The sequence below is a fragment of the Aphis gossypii genome, chromosome 1, assembly GCF_020184175.1.
Source record: "Aphis gossypii isolate Hap1 chromosome 1, ASM2018417v2, whole genome shotgun sequence".
NCBI lineage: Eukaryota > Metazoa > Arthropoda > Insecta > Hemiptera > Aphididae > Aphis > Aphis gossypii.
Genome location: NC_065530.1, coordinates 77,248,340 through 77,266,906, shown reverse-complemented (window position 1 = coordinate 77,266,906; position 18,567 = coordinate 77,248,340). Strand labels below are relative to the sequence as shown.

Here is an 18,567-nt window from a genome sequence, read left to right as displayed (position 1 = left end):
ACTTCTGAAATTGTAGTTAAGATAATGAAATGAATAGTAAATAAATTATTTAAAAAAGAAAAAAAGTAAAGTATTGAAATATATTAAAATAATTGAATGAATAATTATTGATTTATTTAAATGTTTACTAAACGATTTTCATAAACAATACAATACAATATATATAATTGTCTCCAAGATCTTAAGCTGATGGTAGAGATCATAGTTCTTAGAAAAGTATTTTTACTTATTTATTTATATTAATATTTAACTACAATTAATTCATATCAGAATACCCCTAACAAATACTAATAAACTATTAAAATGAATCATAATGTACCTAATTAATATATTATGCAATCGATTGATACAACAATCTGTTGATTATACAGAAACATGTACTCATCGTATAGGTATTTTTTATGATTTTTATAAAGATCATATAGGTCTTAAACATTTGTATTTATACAGATATTATATAGTAAATATATATTCACATCAATAATAACCGAATCTTTTTTCCAAAGTCTATATTATATTTTTACTTTGAAAACATTATTATAATTTTTACGAGTACTCGGAGTACAATAATAATCATGCATATGGTTAAGACTGATGCTTTCAAATTTATAAAAATATTTCATAATATAAGGGCATTTTTTTTTATAGGTATATAAAATTAAAAACCAAAAAGAAATATTCATTGATTGTTTATAGTTTATTTTATACGATGCTTTTCTACTATACGGGTTTAATTGCCATTAAATAAGTATGATATAAAATAATATTTAATTATCAATTTGTCTTATAATGAAACTTATAAAAAAAAACACACACACAAAAAGTATTTGCTTATCACTTCTAGGCTATGTACTATACATTTATAGTACTTATAAAATATATAGAAACTCTACTTTCAAAAACGCAAAATGTTCACCAATATAATGATATTATTATAGTTAAACGTCTGTATATAACAAATCTTTAAGCTATAATCTATAATAAATAAATACATAGATACTGCATAATAATTAATACTAATTTTATAAGATTTTAGGATTTTTTACAGAATATAGGCATTAAGGACTAGCAGGACTAGCACAACGTGTTTACATTTTTTTTTAATCCTTTACACTCATTAAAAGTGGTTGACAAATGCATTTAATCACACTATGGTGACCTTGAGAATTTATGCTATTTTTATCATCCGTTTATAAATTGTACCATATAGTGTTAACTGTTGGCGGTTGTGTATTCGTTTTTTAAAACCTATTATATTTATAGTATGCATAAAAAATAATTTATAATACTTTATCTTTTGGAATCTTATAACATAAAAATGATTTATGGTATAAAATGTTATTGCACAAAGATAGCGAAATATATCGTAAATGGAATATTACATGTTATAATACCTATGTATTATGTTTATAAAGTTGGTATACGTTTAAATCGTTAGATTTAATTTTTAAGAATTGTTATTTTTACGACGAGTTATCCTTAGTACAAATATTTTAATTAGTATATATTTTGGTGAACGCATGTATACTGTCCTGAATAATTATGTTTCTCGCCAAACGATTTGTAACAAGGTGCAGTTTGTTCTAAAATACAAAAAAATTCTTCTCTCCATCTAGATGGATAGACACACAGACACACAGTCCTAGTATCTTAATAATATGGTAATCAATTGGAATAGTTGTATAATGATAAGTTATTTTTATCGGGAACTAATATTTGTATACACTTCGTTTTTACCCAGGAACCGATTACGCATGTATTGAAATTTAAAATTAATCACCTTGCGGCGGCACTGTGACTGCGTTGGCCGTTTAATTTTTTTCTGTGGCGTATAAGTCCCGGTGATAATAATATATTATCTTCGTTCTTCTTCTTCACATTTCATACACATTGTACAGTGCACACATATACCACGTGTACATATATAATTTCTATAAAATATAAATTATAATACTAATAGTATAGGTACATATGCGTCATTTACATATTTCAGACATGTCTTCGCCGACACTAAAAATAATGAAAAAAAAATATATTATAATATATACCTATATAAAAATAATATTATAATATTTAAATTGCAGATAACATGTAATATGTGCCAGATTTATACAAGATAATTTACTAATTATGTTCACCCCTCTTTATTCAGATTCTAATTTTTTGAATAGGTATTTACATACTTATACCTTGTGACTCTATATTATGTTCAAACAGTTTTTATAAATAATAACATATTAATATATGTTATATCTAAGTGCAATTAGTACGTAATAATTAAAATCGTTGTATAATTATTAAGCTCCCTAATATCATATCATTAATTTTACACAAATTTTAAGTAATTGAAAATATGATATTTTAGTATAGGTATAGTTCATAATTCCAAAATAATTTTTATAATTAATACATTATTTAAAGTACAAAAACAGGGGTGATCATGCATAATGAATAATCCTGCGTGTGTATAATAATTATATACTCATTATAATTTATTGGAATTTTTTTAAATCTCGTACCGAAATACATCATGTTATAGCTATATATATGTTTCACGTCCAAATCGCGGAATTGTCCGTTTCACGAAATGGAATCGCGGTTTCTTCACTTCACTTAATTACATTATGTGGATATCGTCATTTGGATGTCCATATAGTAAAAATTAAAAAAAAAATTATTGTTATATAGTAATATTATTCCTAAAAATTCATTTATAACTAATTGGCTTGACTATTATTTTAATTTGTTCCATCATAAACGATAGTCACAATATTATATTTAGGTATTATCTGTTTTATAAGTATTATTGTCGGTCAATAACCGTCGATAATTTTTGAAAATTTTACGAAGTATTGCATACCAGCTTTCATTTTGCTAAACGATATAAATCAATAAATAAAGCGATAAAAAATCATTTATTTTATAATTAATTTTACAAATTTTATTTTATTATTATTTTTAAGAAAATATTTTACAAACAGGAACTTGAATACAGATTTATATACTGTACTCATACCAACTGTCTTAAGTATAATACTATTTTTAGGTGAACATAATATTTAGGTCGAATTTTCATTTTACTATAAATAGACAGTTGAAAAATTCGTTTGAAAAAGAACAAATATAGTGCATTATTCAAATGCATATTTCAACATATTTTATAATTATAATTTTGAGAATTGGATCATAATAAATGATTTTAAAGGCATAATAATATTATACAACAATTATTTTTTTTTTAATTTTTGCTATATGGACATCCAAATGACCGGAACAAGTTTTGTCGATGATGATTTAGATATCCATTTCACATAATCCATGTTGTGTAATTACGTGAAGTGGAGAAACCGAGGTTCCATTTCGTGAAACGTACAATACCGCGATGTGGATGCGGCATATTATATACATTATACTTATATAGTTATATATCAAGCTCACACCTAATTGCTTGTGATTGGAATGTGTATGTGTGTGTATAATAACAGCGTGAACATACTAATAATATATGCATAGTACCTATAATATATCATATTATAATTATTATAATATGAAACGGTTGAAACGCGTTTTACAATTTCTGAGAAATCGTTTCTTTTCGGAATTTATTTTTTTTCATTACTCTAGTGTTTGCCTATACATTTTTTTTTAAGCTATGTGGTTTATAATCATTTATGTAAACCAACTAATATCATATAGATAGGATGGTAAATTTTTAAAACGAGATTCTGCAGCTTAAATTTATTTAATGCCACGTACTTTGTTTCAATCCATAGAAGAGAATAACGGTTGGGTATAATAGCTTCCACAAAAATAATTAATACAACTTCTAATTTTATAGTGTTCACGACCATACCAACTTTTATTTATAATTTATACTTATCGACTTCTATTGAAAATCGCAAAATAATAATGTCATCGTTGTGTAGAGCTACAAGTTGAATCAAAAACAAAAAAAGTGTTCATTTATTAAAAAAAAATCGATTTACCTACATTTCATATTTGATTTAAAATATTTTCAAATTATTTACGTATCTAATCTAAATGTACCTTAATGATAAATACAAATTCACAAATCATTTTGATGAGAATTATATCTATATTATATAATTATTATAAATCTCATAACAATTTTATTTTCTGGCGAATTAACGTATAAATAATTTAGTTTTTCTATTCTTGATCTATATAACATATTTTTTTAAATTGGATTCCAAATAAATTTATAATTGACATGTATATAATCAAATTTAAAAATCAAGCAAAAATTAATTCCTATTATACTATCCATTACTTAGGCAGTTGCATTAATAGCACTAATAAAATAAAATACCCAAATTTCTTCGTGTATGCAATAAGTGTTTATTACAACATAGAAATATGCAGTAAATTATAACCATATAAAAACTAGCTATAGTGCTTCTTATTTTACATGTACACGCTTTCACGTATTCACGTACAAACAGACTATAAACATTGAATTCAAATGAACTATAAAACATAATTAATAGGTTTATAGATTTAAAGTAACTACTTACCAACATCCCATATCGTTTAATGTATATAAAAACCACACGAAACAAATACTAAAAAATACTCTATGTTACTCACTAAATAAGATAAGAAAAGACTGGTAATAAAATAACAAATTAGAACATTAAAAATGAATAATAGTTTTATCATTTTAACAAACAAGCATAAAAAAAAAATCATAAAAATTATTTACTAATTTACTATCCTTCAAATGTATTGTAGGATTATGGATTAAAGAATGTAACAAAACTAGATAATAACTGGAAATTCGTAAATAAAATCCTTGTGTCAATTAAATATACCATCATAGTATACTAGAAAACACCGTACCCATTTAGTATACATTTTCACAATTATTTAAAAATACCTACCCTTATTAATCATCTAGCTCTGGTACAATCTTCTTCTAATCTTCTTAACTCATGAAATTAAATAATAAACATTTAATGAAATAATTTACTATTCTTAAACTAGTTTCTTGGAAAAGTCTGCAGCAGACTCAAAATGTATATTAATTAGGTCAGAGATATTTAAAGAATAAATAATAATTTCTTAGCCGGAGGTGCTAATGATTGATTTCTAATAAACGCTTGTATACAATTTGTTATGCGTACTTATAGTTATAGATTGATTATACATTTTAATAATATGTCAAACGTATTGGTTATATATTTATATAGATTTTAAATGAAAATAATAAAAGTTTATGCTCAAAAGATAAAAAATAATAATCCAGATTTATATGAACAATTTGTTATTTATATTTTTTTTTAAGTGTGAAATTAAAAAAAAAAATAAGGAAATTTTATTCAACATTTTAAATATATTGTTTCAATTCATAAAATTATATTATTTGTAAAAACATTAAACCAAACTTTTTTTCGTTGTAAAGATAGTGTTTTCTTGAAAATTATACCGTGTGTATTAATTTAACATTGAATTACATTTTATTATTTTAATTTTTAACACGTACATTACTTTGGCCTACTTAATAATATAGCTTTAAATACATCTAAAACTTATTATTTTTATTTGTATGAAGATAATTATTTTATTTTGGATTAACAACATGTATACAAACCCAATGTACATGAAAAAGAAATAAACTAATAATGATGTTCCATAACACATATTATCTCGTTGGTCGTTTAAAATTTAAATTGCTACACAATTTCTTATAAATTAATTGTCAAACTTATTAATCTGCATTCAAGTCATAAATTGATTTTACTATTTATATATAAAACCAATAGGTTTTAATGATTCACTTCAGCGAATTTCGTATCTATGTTAAGTATTATTAAGATCTCAAAATAAAGTTTGACTAAGATAATTATTTTGATATTAAAATATTAAAATACTAATAACGACCAATAAATATTATTAAAGACTTTTAGACATTTGGGAAACAAATTATTATATTGTAGAAAATAGTTAATTAGAAGTATAATTCAATTTTCTAATACAAATTTATTAAGTACTAGCTGACCCTGTGCACTTCGTTTCCCGTTAAAAATTTCAAATAAAATTCCAATTTTTTATATAATATTTGGTTAAACGGTGTTCAAAACTTGGACATTTTCATTGGCCATTGGCCATTTTGATTCTCAAAAAACTTGTGCAAGCACCACTAGTTTTAAATGCGAATTTTTTAAAATGCTTTCTTATTGCACACTAAATTTGTGGTACGAATGTACAGTATAAATTTCAACCCTCGACCAATTATTGTTCAGACTCTTCGTTTATCAACCAGTGAGTTAGTCAGGTTATATCAGGGGTGGTGAAACCGCGTCTCGCGAACCGCATGCGGCTCGCGTCATAGACTTTTGCGCCTGACATCTAATTGTAACATTTTTACAAAAAAAATTTTTTAATATGAATTTATATATTTATTGTATTACCTATATTATAATTTGACCTTTTTTTTTATATATATATATTTTGGCTCTTCCATATTTATTAATATACTTGGTGGTTCGCGAGTCTCTTCTCGCTGGCCACCCCTGGATTATATTATAATCATTACGCTTGACGTTAAGACTATATATATTCTTACTTGTCCGTAAGACTATCTTATAATTATGCCAGCATAATAAATACAAAAGATTCAAATGTTTATTTATAATAGTTTATATTTTATTTCACAAATTATGTGTATTACATTTTAAAATATGTGAGAGCCGTTATTAAAAGCAGTAATTGTTATTGTTTGAAAACTAAAATGATATTTATTTTTTACGACATTCCAATATATTTTCCATTTTTCCAGTATAAAAATTATATTTGCAATGTATTTAAAACTTTTTTTATTGATAATTCTTATAGCATTTAAATTAAAAAAAAATAAAATCCCAAATACTATTATGGGCATCCATGCAGATGACACCGCAATTTTTTCACCTAGAAATAACCATGTAGAAACGGTACATTTTCTACAAACACATTTAGATTTAATAAACGAGTGGTCATTCAATTGGAAAATTAAGATTAACCTACACAAATCAATTTATACCCGATTTATGTTAAAAAATTCCATATTCTTTCCTTTCCATTTTCCATAAATATCAATCTCAATACTCTCGTAAGTAAAATACTTCGTTGTCTTACTTGACAAACGATTGACCTGGGGTCCTCACAACAAGAAAAAAGGAAAATTCTCAATAGCCGACTTACTGGACTTCACTTGCTTCACTCAATTCTGAAATCAAAACTAACTTTCCACACAAAAATGACCATCTATAAATCCCTATTATTTCTAAATTTATACAAGATGATTTACCAATTATGCTCACCCCTCTTTTTTCGATTAACAATAAATGTATTCAGATTCTAATTCTTAGAATATTTTCATAAACCTTGTTACTCTATGTTCAAAATTTTTTTATAAATAATAACATATTCAAATATATTATAACTATATACAATTAGTACGTAATAATTAAAATTGTTATATTATTATATTACAGCGCTAATACAATATCATTAAATTTACACAAATTTTAAGTAATTTAAAATATGATATTTTAATATAGGTATAATTCATATTTCTAAAATAATTTCAATAAATACATTATTACAGTAAAAAAACTGGGGTGATCATGCATAATGAATAAATAAAATAATAAATATATATATAAAAAGCAATAATATTATAATGTATTTCGGTACGATATTTAAAAAAATTCTAATACTACATAATGAGTAATATAATATATAATTGTTACATGTACAGGTTTATTCATTGTGCATTATCATTGATCACCCCATTCACCCCTGTTTTACCCCTGTTTTTATACAGGTGTTTCAAAAATCTTCATCCCGTTTCGAACTGATATAGTTTAACCTACATATTGTTATATTATAATATTATTATAATATTATATTGTATTACTAATTATATTGTATTGGAATTTTCTTAAATCTCGTACTGAAATACATTATAATGTTATAGCTATATATATATATATATTTATTATTTTATTTATTCATTATGCATGATCACCCCTGTTTTTTTACTGCAATAATGTATTTATTGAAATTATTTTAGAATTATGAATTATACCTATATTAAAATATCATATTTTAAATTACTTAAAATTTGTGTAAATTTAATGATATTGTATTAGCGCTGTAATATAATAATATAACAATTTTAATTATTGCGTACTAATTGTATATAGTTATAATATATTTGAATATTTATAAAACATTTTTGAACATTAAAAAAAAAAAAATTAAACATTCAATTAGAATCTGAATACATTTATTGTTAATCGAAAAAAGAGGGGTGAGCATAATTGGTAAATCATCTTGTATAAATTTAGAAATAATAGGGATTTATAGATGGTCATTTTTGTGTGGAAAGTTAGTTTTGATTTCAGAATTGAGTGAAGCAAGTGAAGTCCAGTAAGTCGGCTATTGAGAATTTTCCTTTTTTCTTGTTGTGAGGACCCCAGGTCAATCGTTTGTCAAGTAAGACAACGAAGTATTTTACTTACGAGAGTATTGAGATTGATATTTATGGAAAATGGAAAGGAAAGAATATGGAATTTTTTAACATAAATCGGGTATAAATTGATTTGTGTAGGTTAATCTTAATTTTCCAATTGAATGACCACTCGTTTATTAAATCTAAATGTGTTTGTAGAAAATGTACCGTTTCTACATGGTTATTTCTAGGTGAAAAAATTGCGGTGTCATCTGCATGGATGCCCATAATAGTATTTGGGATTTTATTTTTTTTTAACTTAAATGCTATAAGAATTATCAATAAAAAAAGTTTTAAATACATTGCAAATATAATTTTTATACTGGAAAAATGGAAAATATATTGGAATGTCGTAAAAAATAAATATTATTTTAGTTTTCAAACAATAACGATTACTGTTTTTAAAAATAGCATTACAATATTTATAAAATAATTATTAGAGTGATAATAACAAGAATCAACGATGATCACTTTTTCACCTCACGATTCCGGATCCGGGGCATTGAAAGTTGATTAATACGAGGCGATGGTTGGTAAATAAGCGATGATGGCTTTACAGAGAAGCACTGTTTATCGTCGTCCACTTTATGTACTTTTCGGTGTTTGGCCAATCGTTTTATGTTATCCGACGGCTCATACTTAAGAGCTGCAGGTGATACGCCTGTTTTAGCTACTGCTAATGGTTTATTCGTCGGGTTTATCACTTTGACTTGGTTATTGGGAGCGTTAGGTCCTTTTTTGCACCACGGAATTTGTGGGTCAACTTCTATAAAATAGTATTTACAATATAATGAAATCGAGATGTTTATTAAACAAACACATGTAGCGTCATAAATAAAAAAGACGAACTCAAATTGCAAACGTTCGGGTGAAATAAAAAACAATAATACATTGAGTACGGACATACTATTAACCAGAGCTACATCGAGATTTCGATTCGTTGATTTTTCATTTTAGTCGAATTAAGTTAAATTTTAATGTTGCAAAATTTTTGCTATACTCATATCTTTAAAAATCTTCATTGTGAGTCATATATTGTGAAGTAACATATTAATAGTAAAACAAAACTTTTAGTGATTAATCTTTCGGCCGTAATTATTTGCTATCACAAAGAGTTTTTAATACTATAAATTATGCATAATATTGTTGAAAAACGATCACTGTCTATACCAATGTTTCCTAAAGAATATATCATAGACCTAATACTCTCTGTTAATTTTGATGGTGTACCGTGAAAGTTTGAGGATTCTTTTTTTTAGACCCGTAAAAAAATTAAAATAATATTGATTATTATATTAAGCATTTTGGATTAACATTTTAAACACAATACAAAAACTACTCGAGATACGATTTTTATTAGAAAAAAAAATCATAATTATAAAGAAAATATAGATATAAACATGAAGTATTTTGATATATTACGTTATTTTAAATGTTGTAATGTTTGTTTGATTTGTAGCGTTTAGTTTTCTTGCACTCAAAAGCAGTTTTATTAATATTTAAGGAGTACAAAATGTTTATCGAAAACGTGTCCCAAAATTTTAGTAATTAGTATAAAAATGCGCCCAGTTGAGAATAGAAATCATAGACCTTATACTACTAGACAGCAAGAACTGTGTATATAACAACAGCATTACGAGCACCGTGACAACATCGCGCAGTGATCTAGGCCAGAGGTCGGCAACCCTCGGCCCTTGTAACGATTTTATGCGATTTTAATTATAATTTATAATTAGTTTAATAGTATAGAATACTACATTATGTTAGTTGGTAAAAATATTTAAACTGTAAATAAAATAAGGTATATGGCCCCTGAAATTTTTATTTTTTGCCCTTAACACCATAAAGGTTGCCGACCCCTGATCTAAGCCGTTGTGGATGAAAGACATGCATATTATGTCCAATAATTATTGTAGAGTTTACTTGTACAGACTAAACACATCGTATGCGCATTAAACAAATTAATATAATATATTTTACATTTTTACTGTTAGAAATATTTTTATGACAAAAAATTATGATATTTAGGTAATATTAATAAATAACTAATAAATCATTTATAATAATTTCAATAGGCAATAATAGAGAGCCTATATAGGCTCTCTAGATAATAATATAATAATACATCCATGCTACGGTATTACCATGCTTACGACTCAATTGGATAATCAATAAACGCCCTCTATGTCGTTACGCGTTCCATACGCTCATTGCATTTATCTAGCAGTATAAGATCTATGGTTATAAACCATTTTAGATGGTAGGTGCTGAGCCTAGAGAGTTTTCTATTCACTATCTTGGGTGAGTATATAATTCGCTCTAAATTTTTATTATTATCATAGTTTCTTAGCTTACTTTTGGAAACGGCAGCCAATCGAACCAATGGTTTGCGCCACCGTGGCAGCGGCATGGCCAGGCGCTCAATCCTGGAAGACGGACGATACAAAGCACTGATTCGCATGTCTGACTCTTTCCTTTCAGCCATCTCGATCTTAGCCCTGGCATATCGGGTCAATGCTGTTGGCTCGTTCAAAACGAGACGTTTGTTAACGTTGGCTGGTTGTAGTTTTTCCGTACTGATCTTAACATTATCGGTCTTGTTGAATGATACCCGAGCCTTCTGTCCAGCATGTCCGTGACGATCTTCGAAAACATTGTTGGTCATACTATCCCGAAACATTTGCTTGTATGCCATTTTTTTTTTTGTTAAAAATATCTACTGAATAAATTAATAATATTTAATAGTTCTATCCGCGTTGAATGGTCTATTAACAATGTCGTTTGTTTGGTTGCTCTAACGATACTATTCTGGTTTAACTATTTAACTATTATTATTTAAGTCCTACAAAATACTCGTATAGCCACTATAAAAGATTTTAGCCAGTATAAAATTATACAAAACATAATAAAATTAAAATAATTAATATAATATTTAACTTATACACTTCAGTTTAATGTATATTGTTTACTCGAGAAAAATTGAAAATTAATAGTACATAATATATTATTTGCTAAATCATATATTTATATATAATTATACTCATAGGATCTGTAATGAAATTTTAAGCAAAAATAAATAATAATTAATAACGAATATTTATATGAAATTATCTAGAAATATGTAAACCTAAGATTGGTAAATTTAATATTAAAGTTATTGATACATTTTCGATACAGTAGCTAAACAAAAAAAGAGTGGTCAAGTGAGTAACGTACTGCTGCATAGTAGGTCAATATAATGGTTGAATTAAATTTGACTCTAATGATAGGTATCATTGTATACAAAAACGATTTTGAACGGAGATGATTTGTCAGCCTAGGATATATTTTCCAGTTGGTAGTGAAGAAAGAGGTTTAAGTTTTATGACCAGAATACCCCAAAATTTAAGTTCTATAAATATTGTAAGCCAACCTTATGGAAAATCTAGTATTAAATTTTCAAGTCTTAGCTACTTATACAAAAATGTTTATAAATTTTAACTACAAAATAATTTGCAAATATTCATGATTTTGACGAATTTTTGTCAATATTTCAACTTCAAACGCTCATAAAAAAAAAATATTGCCATGTATTCTTATAATTGTTAAATTACTAAAAGACTAACTTATGTTGAACTTTGTATTAAATTTTCAAGTTATTTGACTCAGCCAAAAAAAAATTTATCGATATTTATAAAAAAAAAACTTAACAAAAACGAATATTTCATATGTTTACAGACTTAAAATGAGCAAGTTATTTTAAAAAATAAAACATATAAAGAAAAGACATTTTAAATAACTGGTGAAGTTTTCAAATATCTAGGTATAACTTATACATTTTTGAATAATAACAAACATTGAAAATCGTTTGAGGACAAATCGTTATTATTACGAGATTTCGTAAAAATTTAAAATTCAAACACTCATAACATATTCCCTATAATGAAGCCTAGTGTTTTCTCTATAGCTATTTGGAGGAAAACTTATGGAAAACTAAGTGTTTGATTTTTTTATGTTGAATATAAATATAAACAATTTTTTGAATTTTTAACTACAAAATCACTTGTAAATCTTCATAATTTCGACATATTTCGTAAAAATTTAATATTTAAACGCTTATAAAAAAAAAATTGTGTCTAAGGATTTTTGATTTTTTTTTTTAACTACAATAAGAACAACTTATAAGAAACCTTCTATTACATTTTCAAGATTTGGCACCCAAATTATTTTTTATCGACATTTCAAAAAAAAAAAAAGAAAATACTTTGAAAAATCGAAAATTTTAGATGTCTATAAATAACTCAAAAAAAAAAAACCCAAAGTATTTTGAAAATTCAACTGTATGTAGATAATACTAATATAAATATTTGGTGAAAATTTCAAGTATTTTCAGTGATTAGTTTTTGAGTTATAACTAAATAAAAAAATCAATTTTGTCAATAACTCATATTGTTACAATTTTTTTTTTCATATGCATTTGAATTTCTATGCAATTCGTTAAAAATGTACAAAAACTTCTTTTTGTATTTAAGTTTTGAAAATATAATACACGATTCTATTCTAAAATAGTTCTTATTGAAATCATAAAATCTAAAATATGTACAAATATATTTTTAAGTTCCAATTTGAACGAAATTACTTATTTAAACGATAAATACCTAACTATATATTAATTATTTTGTTAACATTTAAAAACATAATTCGTGAGTAGGTACTTTAAAAATTATATATTTTATATTATTATTAATTTTACAATATACAATAAAAGTTAATACATTTTAGCATTTTAAGGTAGATAATGAATCATATAGATATAATACATTGCCACTTTGCGATGCGACTATAAATAGATGTAAATAGCGCTTACCTGTGCCTTATAAACCTATATATATATAAAAGAGAGTTCAAAAAGATGTTATAGTTGTATAAAAGAATCGCTAATATAAAAGCATGAAATAAGCATTTATTGAATTATACCTAATTTTTTTATTTCCATAAACCTAATACATTTGTAAGCCGTTATGTATTATTATCTTAGGGAGGAATTAAAATATTCATACATATTTCTACTTCAGGTGTCCGTCCGTTCCGATCACTGCAGTGAGCAGTAGGTCCCATTTCACGAATTTGGATATTTGAAACAAACGTCAAAACAAATAAAGAAATAAATAAATAAAAAAACATTTATATTTTTACTATTTTTTTAAATGTATTCTTACATTCTTAAACATTTTTTTATATTAGATATGCAATATTTATGGACACATAAAAAATATGAAGCTATTAATTCGACACAATTTTATCAACAAAAAAACATTCATAGAAAAAATAAAATATAATATTAAAAAAAAATAATAATAATAATAATAAATCAACATCATTTGAATGTAGATTTGATTTAATAAATTAAGAATTCCATTTTCATTATTTAATTGCAATTATTTTCTTAAATTTTGATGTTGAAATTTCAATTATTTTACCAATAATTTTTCCAAATTCAATTATGCATAACTAAAAAACAAATATTACATTGTCACATTGAATAGAAATAAAATATTTGAACTATTTGAATGCATTGTTTGTACTCACTTTTTCTCAACTAATAATATGGCTCCGACAAACATGATTGTTATTAAAGACAGGTGATTCAAGACTGCTAAATTTCCACACCACCCTAGGGGTATTAGCATAGGTGCGTTTTTTTAAAGTGGTATCGCCAGGAGCCATATTCCACTTATACTTACGAAAGATATTATTCCATTGTGTTTGGTTGTAGGTTAAGTTTTTTATCGCCCCGCCATCCAATGTAATCCAATAAAACAATGGATGAGTATAAAATTATTTATTTATTTATTAATCCAAAATCTAACTTAATCTGCGCCGGAACAGCTAACCGCCTTGTCGTCGTCGTCCGTCGCTCCGCGCGACCAAAACAGCCAGCCGCTCACCTATAGCCGCCTGCAGAGGCACCATCGTATCGGCCACCAAACATTTGACAAAATGTTTATTCTCATTTCTTTTTCTGCTTCAGCGAGGTTCAACTAGCCATCCACTTTGATTACAGCAGTGAGTGGGTCTCATTTCACGAAGTATGATGTTTAAAACAATCGTAGAATAAAAAACTAACAAACATTTACTCGTACCTATATAAATTGAAACATCAGTGTTATTAAATCATTTACTGGAAGCCCTAACAATTTGCAACTTCTACTCCACGAATTCGCCACTTGTCCGCTATTGCTTCCTATAGGTGAGTTTCGTTTAACCATCATGAAACACTAAGCTGTTATTGAAAAAGTAATACAATTATAAAAAACTACTGCGTGTCTGCATATAAGTATGGCGTGTAACAAACATCGTGATTTAAAAACTTTATACCGGAAGTAATTTGGGTTTCCATCATCAAATACTATTCAAAGTCCATAATATGGACTCCATATTATTGTAATAATACAACAATGTGGTGACATCGGAACTATACGTACTCAGTATTGTCATCTACGAAAAAATATGTTCTAGGCATCCAACAAAGAACAAACATTAACCAAATATTTTAAATTGAAAAAAAAAATTAAAATTTTAAGTCATTGACCGGATAGGACAAAGTCGGCACACCGAGTTTTCCGTAGATATACAACATCCTATACATAACCGTACACTGTGGTCATCTATATAACGCTATAAATCTAATATTTAATATCCGAGTCCATAGTCAGGTTAGATTAATCTAACCTAACTGTATCATTATTGAATTATTCCTAAGTCTTCATTGTTTAGCAGCTTTTTGTGACTTTAACGGTCCAAATAGGTTTCGTATATAACAGAGTTTTACCCGGTAATTCGCAAAGCCAATCCGGCCCTTTTTTATCGTTTTACCGAGTCGTAGAAAAAACTTTTAAAATGTATGTAATTAATATCTACTAGGTACATACATTTTTTAAAAATAGTAAAATTTCCATTATATTATGTTATTTTTTAAGCTTTAATAAAAGGGTATAATAATTAATTTGATATAAAAAAATAAACTTATTCAATTTTTAACGAGTTAAAAACCTAAAAAAGTAACTTTTAACTTTAAATTTAACTTACATTTTTCTAAATTAACTTAACTTAACAAGTTAAAACAATATATTAACTTGCCCAGCCATTTAAAATCTAAAATTTCAAATGAAATGTTATTATATTTTATTGTATTTGTTCACACAAATCATTTTTATTGGTATTATTAGTGTTTTTATTAGTCTGTGAATTAAATTGACAAAATAGGATACTCGTATTTAAAATAACAATTTAACAACAAACAATTTTCTTATATTATTGTCATTTAAATATTAAAATATGTTTAAACAGTTTAAAGTTCTTAACATATTATAAGTAAAATATACAAACTAATAGTTACAAAATAATATAATACAATATTTTATCAAATCAAAATAGAAGGTATTTTCATAACAATACATTGGTAGGTACATCGAAACAAACGTCACTGCTCTACGATGGCGAACCAAAAATCTGCAACATATGTTATAACTATATACTACCAACTTACTATTATATTATTATTTTTTAAGTAGCTACTGTCAATCGAGGCAATTTGGGATTGTTTTTAACTATAAGCATTGATAACTTTTTATTGTTTTTTAATTATTAAGCTTATTTTGGTATAAAAGGTTTAATTTTCATTAATAAATAATGTAGCTTACATTTTTAGTTTTTTAAGTTTTGTTTTTAATTATTTTTTTATGTTTGTTTCAAGTTTTAAGAAGTCTTATATGGTAATTAATTTTCCGTAAAACTTATGTCACTTATTTATATTACAACATGAGGCATTATATGTATCTATAATTAAAAAAAAATATTTTGTTGTTAAATGAAAAAAAAAAAGAAAAGAAATAAATGAAATTTTGTTTTTTTACTTGAAACTGCACATTTATATAAAATATACCTATAAAAGTTTATTATCGCAAATACAGTAAATCCAATTCAAATTAACTCAATAACATAGAACATAACATTCTATAATAATTTATCCATTTAATTGTCCCAAGTTGCACATTTGACGGAATACGATATATTATCAAACAGTACAATTGTGCAAGTATATAACCAAAATACATACCTCATTTGTCAATGATATTATTCTATCAACAGTCTTGGGTGATTTAACGTATCGAATCCGCTGATCAGCATCATACGCGAAATTTAAACTTTCCTACATGAATAATTGACAAACCGCTGAACCACATACAACACGTACCTATATCATGCGATTATAGTATAAGCTTTAATACGATTAAAACAGAAAGTTACAACTATCGTAAGTATTTGTATAGCATTAGTATATTATTGAGTACTTAACAACTTATACTTTTTTATCAAGAATAAATTATTCTTTTTACTGGAATGATCCAATTTGTTTAACTAGGTGGACAGCATCGAACGAAAAATAGGTATCACTTTATAGTTTGCTAACACCGACTTACGATTTTTAAACCACCTAGAATCTAAATTGAATCTAAATTTTCTACGCTATTTGCGCACAAGCGCATTCCAAAAAGAAAAAATGCACTTAGGACGTCAATCTGAAGACGATAAAACAGACGGTCAATCAGCGGCCGCAGGTATTTCAAACCATTTCTGTGACAACGTCGATCGGATTTCACACACTATATACTATTCTTACTTATTATTTAGTTATATTTTTCTGGATTTTCGATAAAATGTCCTATACGAATAGACGTGAAATGTGTCGCAAAAAAGCCAAAAAAATACTTAATAACTTACTTTATAACTTCAAATCGTCATCATTTTTTGTTGACCATTCGGGACAAAACTAACGACCCTGATCATCATCGGTTATTTGCGTGTTCTCATAACCTGGTTGCTCGGTTGGGGGATAGTAGTTTGTGTGCATCTCGCCGTTACCATCAAACAGTATCATCGGAAATTCATCGTGTTTTAAGAGATGATAATTGGACAATCGCATGGCATACGATAACGTCGTTGAAACCTCCAATTCGTTGTCGGGCGGTGGCGACGATACCCGTAAATTGTTATTGATCGACGACGGCGTGCTCATGTCGTTATTATTCAAAGACGGCTGGGGCGAATGCGAGAGTTTACATTTGTTATCGAACGACGGATACGGTCGCCGTTCGGATGGAGGAATCGCGACTTTACCGTCGGACAACGGTTTCGACAATAGGTTGGACGATGAAATCCCGTTTTTACGGTAGTCATTTTTGGAAGACGACGAAACCTTACTGTTTCTATCGAACGACGGAAGCGGTCGTCGCTTGTACTGCGTAATCGTCGGAATCAACCCTTGGTTGTTCGAAGACGACACTCGAGTACTGGCTGTCGATATTAGGAACGGTATAAAAGTGGACGAGATCCAGTTACGTCTGTATAAGCAATACTGCATCAGTGGCGTTTCAGGAGACGTTGTCCATTGAATACTGGACGAAGCCGACGGTTGCGGCATGGACGGTACACCATCCAAGTCGGGTGACACTGAAAATAGCGAACAGTGCCATTTTATTTTGAAACGCATAATTTAATATAAATATAACTAGGTATATGTACTTACGGCTTGGTATGGGAAAACAATCCAATCTGCCGTGTAGCACACACAAAATTGCACAAAAAGGAATAAATGTGTGTAACATTCTTATAGACTCTTGAGTGACGAATCTAATGACCATTATTCGAATAGTACAAAATAATTTTAAAAACAAGAGTTACAACAATCAAAAAAATAAGAAATTTTAGTTTCCTCGGCAACATCATCCATTATACACTGATTATTAAGTTCTGACTTATCATGTAGAACAGTGTAAATAGATTTGTAACTTAAAATTAATCATTATATTTTGAAAATGTGAATTTATGTATACCTTGACGGCATAATAGGATAATATACATAAAAATTTCAAGTTCCGACGAGTAATATTTCTGATTAATTTACTAATGTAAGTTGAATATTCAATTTTCAAAATTGAGACATGAATTTTAAGAATTTTATGAATTTGTATATGTTTATCTTTATGATATAGACAATAATAGTAATA

The 18,567-nt window shown here is 26.6% G+C and overlaps 2 protein-coding genes across 2 annotated transcripts; both read right to left on the bottom strand.

The window, feature by feature from the left end:
* Positions 1-6,644: 6,644 nt before the first annotated feature.
* Positions 6,645-11,346, bottom strand: LOC114122591 (uncharacterized). The gene is made up of 2 exons (XM_027985288.2): positions 10,874-11,346; positions 6,645-9,284 (listed from the first exon to the last, which is right to left on the bottom strand). Exons 1-2 carry the CDS (start codon positions 11,211-11,213, stop codon positions 8,986-8,988), a joined length of 639 nt encoding a protein of 212 aa, XP_027841089.1. The 5' UTR covers positions 11,214-11,346; the 3' UTR covers positions 6,645-8,985.
* Positions 11,347-15,785: 4,439 nt separating this feature from the next.
* On the bottom strand, positions 15,786-18,297 carry LOC114122584 (uncharacterized). Its single transcript, XM_027985273.2, has 4 exons — positions 18,087-18,297; positions 17,282-18,010; positions 16,617-16,754; positions 15,786-16,009 (listed from the first exon to the last, which is right to left on the bottom strand). The coding sequence occupies exons 1-2, from the start codon at positions 18,199-18,201 to the stop codon at positions 17,331-17,333; spliced, it is 795 nt and encodes a 264-aa protein (XP_027841074.2). The 5' UTR covers positions 18,202-18,297; the 3' UTR covers positions 15,786-16,009; positions 16,617-16,754; positions 17,282-17,330.
* Positions 18,298-18,567: the final 270 nt, after the last annotated feature.

Bases quoted from the DNA above. Each gene is read 5' to 3' on its own strand.
- LOC114122591 (XM_027985288.2), bottom strand. From the start codon at position 11,213: ATGGCATACAAGCAAATGTTTCGGGATAGTATGACCAACAATGTTTTC. The intron at 9,285-10,873 runs GTAAGCTAAGAA...ACTATTTTATAG, and splicing joins ATTGGCTGCCGTTTCCAAAA to AAGTTGACCCACAAATTCCG.
- LOC114122584 (XM_027985273.2), bottom strand. From the start codon at position 18,201: ATGGTCATTAGATTCGTCACTCAAGAGTCTATAAGAATGTTACACACA. The intron at 18,011-18,086 runs GTAAGTACATAT...CGCTATTTTCAG, and splicing joins TTGTTTTCCCATACCAAGCC to TGTCACCCGACTTGGATGGT.